The sequence below is a fragment of the Orycteropus afer genome, unplaced genomic scaffold (assembly GCF_000298275.1).
Source record: "Orycteropus afer afer isolate SDZICR_OR568_19922 unplaced genomic scaffold, OryAfe1.0 scaffold00235, whole genome shotgun sequence".
Classification (NCBI taxonomy): Eukaryota; Metazoa; Chordata; class Mammalia; order Tubulidentata; family Orycteropodidae; genus Orycteropus; species Orycteropus afer.
The window spans coordinates 4,263,184-4,269,800 of NW_006921822.1; the positions used below are offsets into that span (position 1 = coordinate 4,263,184).

At 39.6% G+C, this 6,617-nt stretch overlaps 1 protein-coding gene across 1 annotated transcript in view; it reads right to left on the reverse strand.

Annotated features, from left to right (window-relative positions):
• Nucleotides 1-4,566: 4,566 nt before the first annotated feature.
• The window catches only part of CCNI (cyclin I), a 49,252-nt gene continuing 47,201 nt past the window's right edge, over nucleotides 4,567-6,617 (reverse strand). The window contains exon 6 of the mRNA XM_042782074.1: nucleotides 4,567-5,013. Within this exon, the coding sequence (XP_042638008.1) occupies nucleotides 4,567-5,013 (447 nt within the window). The remainder of the gene's footprint in view (nucleotides 5,014-6,617) is intronic.

Below are 6,617 nucleotides of genomic sequence, written 5' to 3' on the forward strand. Positions count from 1 at the left end.
TCTGGTTAGCAGGCAAGTGTCTTAGCCACTATGCTACACTTGGGAGAGCAACAGCAGAGTAACTATTCTTACAACATGAGCTACAGAGCATGAAGAAGATCTTTTGTATGTCCACTGGCTGGTGTCCTGTAACAGTTTAAAGTCCTTCGATATCTAGATTGCTTTTGTAAATAGGGGGCACTTATTCCAAGAATAGTTGTGAGAACATATGACAGAGGGTGTTCCTTTTTCCAGTTGAAAATGTGAACTTTTTTAGGCTGAAGATATACTGCCCCCATCCCCACAGGTCCCTTTACCCCCTACCCCGCCCTCCGTGCCCATTTTGGCTGATCATCAGTGGCTTAACCACATCTCAAGTGAAAAGGCCACTCTGCTGCTTTGGGCAATATCGCTCGACTTACCTTCTTGCTTAAGGAGCTCCAGAGTGAATAAATTAGAAAGCTTAAAAGTCCAAGTATACAAATAAACCACAGAGGGCACATGGAAGTGGTTGATTGTTCAGTGTAGAACAAGAAAAGAAACTGCATTTTTGGGGCAGACATCAATGTCTAATTCCCAACAGTGGGAATGTAGGCTGATTCTCAGCACCTTGGCAGAGTGAAGAGCCACTCTAGCTTCAGAGCCAGTGGCATATAGTCAGCAACACTTGACCAGTTTTATTTGACCCTTTCATTGGCATTTGGGAGCATTCTCCCCCCTGCCCCCATCTTGTCTGTAAAGAAAAATTCTGTTCTCCAGATAACCAATCTTGTACCAATGTAGCAGAAAATGGAGTAACTGGAACTTTTGTGTTTGACCTTCAAGGAGTAGAACATGCACTTTCCACTTTTTCTGCTGGAACAGAGGATTGTTGTTATGTACCATAGAGTCAGACCCGACCCATAGTGACCCCTCCTTGGGTTTTCAAGGCAGTAGATTGCCCCATCTTCCTTCCAAGGAGTGGCTGGTGGGTTTGAACCTCCAGCTTTCTGATTAGCAGTCAAGTGCCTTAGGCTTAGGCACTATGCTACCAGAGCTCTTGAACAGAGGATTAGAGAGTAACATTTATGTCCATAGGGAGCTCTGGTATAGTAGTGCCTAAGGCACTTGACTGCTAACCAGAAGGCTGGCGGTTCAAACCCACCAGCCACTCCTCGGAAAGAAGGTTGGGCAATCTACTTCCGTAGTGATAATGCCTTGGAAATCCAAGGAGGGGTCACTATGAGTCGGGTCTGACTCCATAGCACATAACAATAACTTAATCTCCATCAGGTACATTCCCTTGCCTTTCTGGAAGCTTCATGATTTAGCTTTTATTAACCATCAGGAAACACCAGACAATTATGACCCACTAAACCCAAGATTCCAAATCTTGAAAGAAGGGTTTGATGTGATACCAAGGTTTAACACAAGTAACTTGGGATAAATGAGGATAGTTTCAAGATCTAATTTAACAGCAGGAACACTCAATAAAAAAAGTTTCACTGTTTGAGAATATTGCGTTTTGTCTCAATCTGAGTTCTAGCCCCTTGTAGCCAGAGTTCCCCCTCATAGTTCCATGGTAGGTTGTGAAGGTTTCTCCAACCCTCACAGGGAAACAGTACTCAACAAAGGTCGGATCTCCAAACTACTGTCATTTAATTTTACTATGGGCTACACTAGGAGCTCTGGTAGCATAGTGGCTAAAGCACTTGACTGCTACCAGAAGGCTGGCGGTTCAAACCCACCAGCCACTCCTCGGAAGGAAGGTTGGGCAATCCTACTTCCGTAGTGATACTGCCTCGGAAACCCAAGGAGGGGTCACTATGAGTCCGGACCGACTCGACAGCACATAACAACAACATGGACTACGTTAGCTTTTGGAGCATGATAGCTGGCAGCCCAATCATCCTACTAAATTGTTTCTCTTGAAAACAATGTTCTATTCCAAACTGATTTGCCATCAATTTTTTGGTAAGATTAGGAAACATGAAGGTCAAGCTATGAAAATCCTACTCTTTCATTCTGCCTGTAGCTACTGGAGCACAGAGGAAATACTCTGATCCTAGACTCAATTTTATGACTGGCTTTCTACAGAACAAAACTCTGTATCCTCATCTGTGAAGTGTGTGGGGGAAATGTGTCATTTAATTTACAGATATTAACATACTCTGGAGCTCCCACAACTGAGAATTAGGAAACAGAACCAGGTAATTAGGATGAGTGGGATTTTTATGTGCATCTTTTAAAGTTTTATTTTGTTGTTGAGAATTTACACAGCAAAACACTATTCAAGTTTCTACATGTACTGTTTAGTGACACTGATTCTTCAAGTTGTGCAAACATTCTCATCCCATTTTCAGAGCTGTTCCCCCCCCATTAATGTAAATGACTGGCTCCTAAGGTTTCTGATTTTTCAAGTTGTTACTGTCAATTTGATCCCATATAGATCGATCTTAAAAGAGCACATTGCTCAAAACAGACTCTTTACTGGTTAAGCTCATCTATTGTTTAAAGACTATAGGCAATATTTTTAAGTTTAAAGATCATCTCAGGGCAAGTTTTCAGGGGTTCACCTAGTCTTTGTGGCTCCATCAAATCTGTATTCCATGAGACTTTGTAACACTGTTCTGCATTTTACCCTATTTGATCAGGACTTTTCTTAGAATCTTTGATCTGAGCGTTCAGTAACAGTAGCTGGGCACTGTCCAGTTCTTCTGGTCTCAAGGCAAAGGACATAGGTGTTCATGGAAGTCATTAGCCACACATGCCATATGCTCCTTCCTCTATTGCCCCAGGCAAAGAGACAAATTGTTGTTCTCTTTTTGAAGCCAAGTCTTTGATACCATCACACAAAAATAGTTCTTTCATTACTTAATTCCCCTTCCTCTCCCTATACTTACATGTAAGTAAATGCTCCTCCTTAAGACAGGAGTGTTAGGCCATAAAGGAGCTAATCCACCACCAAAATTTCAATCAAATGATGAACTGAGACTACTCATTTGCTCTGCTCAACCTGAACAAAATGAGCAGGCTAACAATGATCTTACCTTGATAGGGGTCTGTGACTACCCTTCTGAATAGTTCCATTAAAATAAGAATTTACTGTTTGGAATGTCCACAGTCTACTATTAAGAAAAAATCGAAAGGAAAAAGTCTTCCTTATGTCTAAAACCTCTATTTCCCTCATTTTCAAATACCCTTTTCTTCCTGTTTTATTTTTAGTAAGCATATTGCTAGGGTAGTTTTCCTTCATTGAAATAGCAGTGCCTAAGCAGTAATTAAGATCCTCCACTGGTTGCACAGTGCCCAAGGCACTTGACTGCTAACCAGAAGGCTGGCGGTTCAAACCCACCAGCCACTCCTCAGAAGGAGGGTTGGGCAATCTACTTCCATAGTGATACCGCCTCAGAAACCCAAGGAGGGGTTGTTATGAGTCGGGTCCAACTCAATGGCACATAACAACCTTTTGCTAAGTAAAGAAAAGTTAGAGATCCAAGTGTTTAGGACAACTTTTTATTGCTACCAGAGGCTTTATCATCAGTACATGGTTGTGACTGCAATACCTTCTTTAGACTGCACAGACAGCTCAGGATCCAGAAGTCATTAAGAGAAATACAGATAAACTGGGGAGGCAGGGGGATAACTTTTATCAAGAAAATCCTAACAACATAAAACTTGGGTACTGCATTCAGTTATTACATGTTACATACTCAAATCATAAAACTGCCCCAACACCTAGACAGTCTTTCCTATTGATTATAAATGAGTGAAAATTCTGATCAGTTACAAAATCTAGTTTTAGTTGTTTACATACATGTTTCTTTGGTGAGCACCTGGATATATTAACTTTATCACAAATTATACAAATGTCAAAAAATGCTTTCAACAAATCTAAGAGTGTCCTAATTACATGCCACTTATGTTTCTCTTGAAGATAAACAAAAATAAAAGCAGTAATTTTGTTCCTAAAACTCGAAATAAGACAAACATTAAAAATCAACATGGTAATGTGAGACTTTTTTCTATTACCACCTTTGATTTATATGGGGCTACTGTGAAGTACCTTTCAGAATAATTTGAATTTGAATCATGGATTAAGCATGGCAGTCATAGAAATAATTTGTTCACTAAATTGCTAAAAAAATAATTTGGGGGTTCCCTATTTAGTGGAGGTCAAGGTGTATAGATCAACATGCACAAAATCAAGAAGTCAAGAAGCAAGCAAAAGAAGAGGAAAATTAAGTCAGGATACTAGAGACGGGTTGCTAGTTATGAATTTTGTAACTTTAAAAGATTAAATGTGATTTTTTGACATGGGGCAAGTTATATTTTAGCAGAGAAAATAGTGGAACTGACAAACACTACAAAGAATTTTTTTTTTTTTTAATTTTAGACCTTTTGAAAATTTTTATACTTTTATTTAAAATGTTGAATTATTAGCCACACAGTAAACAAGGGTTTTATTTTTATTTTTTTCTGGCTCACTTCAATTCAGCCTGATAAGGTATATATATATCCCTTGTATATCCTTTCCTGATTCTGCAAGTTCCCCTTCCCAGAGTAGTCGACCTTAAGTTTTGCACTTGAAGGTAATACCTGTTGAAACTACATGACAGAAACAGGCTGCAAAGGTGGACAAGGGGAAGCATGTCCCTCTTGCCTTGATAAATCACTGCCACACACAGAACCCACATTTTCTGAAGCATTATCTTCATTATAGAGCCGTTTAATTCCATCATAGAAGTCATCCACTTCCATTTCCTCTACTTTACGTTTAGCAGAGGTATGCTTGCACCCACTGACAGCTGGGCGATGATGACAGAAGGCTGCTGCTGTACCTCTGACTGGCACTTCTGGTTTGCTGTTGTCCTTGGAGAAATCTGGGCCTGGGACAGAGGAGGAATGTAATCTGAACACTCCTTTGTCACAGGTCACCAGGGTGTGCTTGAGGGGACGGTAGACATAAACGGAATTCAAAGGCAGGGAAGACTGCAGAGTAGAAAGGTAGTGTGCCACAAGCTCCCGACAGTGGATCAACTGGGAGCTGTCCATCTGAGCCATAAAAAAAAGAAAAACAGTATGAAGTTGCAATTACTGTAGGCTTCTCTCTCATCTTTACTGGCTACCTTTACTCTCTGTGCTCTCTTAAACTGTCTCCTCACCTTTCTTTTCTCCCCACAAATCTTCTACCTCAAAGTCATCTATTCCTCCAGCCTACTTAACGTCTTAATAATTATGCCCAAACTGTGTATCTAATATAAATCTCTTTGGAACTTGAATTCTGTATTTGGAAATGTATGCCAGACATCCCCATGAAAGCAAAAACTATACCCTTTCCTCACTAACTGACATGGTTAAGTTCCAAAGACCAGGTCCTTATGCAAAACTGGTTATGCACAGAGTACGACCTAATCGGGTCACAAAACAAAGGACGACTACATCAGTACGTAACTGCCAAACCACAGAGAGTCACGGCCCAGCCAAGTAGACACATCATCAAGGCCAGCATTACTCTCACCTTGTACCTCAGCACTCATTATTGCCAGACATACATCATTAATGCACAAAATATTTCAATAGACTTTTTTTCACTATTGTTGCAAATATGTAATGTTGAATAATGAGACAGTGAGGAGGTGTATTCTCTTTTACTCATTGCTTTATATCCAGTGTCTGCTTTTCCTCAATCTGTCCAGAACATCTTTCGTCCCTCGATCTTTGCCTCTTCTAATCTCTCCAGCAAAGATTAGGATACAGATAAACTTAAGAATTTAAGGGAAAAGCTGGCGGCAAGAAAAAAAATAAATCAAGATGAGGAATGCTGCCTTGCTAAGAATTTACAACAATTTAATTACTGTGTTTTATAACAATAAACAAAAACTTTTGATACTTTTGTCAGTGCACTTTATAACATCAGGAACAAATGTTTTTGCTAAATGTTTTGTTCAATTTGGGAGATTCCCTCATTCTCACATACTTCAGGATTCAGTTATCAATCCTTCCTACAGTCATCTTTGATTACTCTTCCATGCCCCCAAACACACACAGCAATTGCAGAATCATCGGTTTACTTATTAACTTGTCATTATACTTACATTAATCTGTTTAACCACTGAAACTTCCCATGACAGAATGAGGCAAGCATTATATTATATTTATCTTTTTATCTGTAAGTTTCTAGCATGACATGGAAAGTTTTCAAAATCTGATCTCTAGTGAAGAATCTAATCAGTCTCTCTGCTCAACTCTTCCTCTTATTAATTACAACAAATAATTGGTCAAGTAATTTTCTTGACAACATATGTTTCTTCCCTACTCAGATCTTATCAGCAGCACTTCCAATCTTTATCAAAAATAAGCTAACCTCCTTAGCTTATTATTAAAGCTTTCCCACAGTATGACTCCAACTACTTTTCCAGCCTTTTTGTTGTTAGGTGCTATCAAGTCAGTTCCAACTCATAGAGCCCTATGTACAAGAGAATAAAACATTGCTCAGTCTTGTGTCACCCTCACAATCATAGCTATGTTTGAGCCCATCACTGCAGCCAATATGTCAACCCCTCTCACTGAGGGTCATTCCTCTTTCTCACTGACCTTCTAACTTTACCAAGCCTGTAATGTTGAATAATGAGACAGTGAGGAGGTGTATTCTCTTT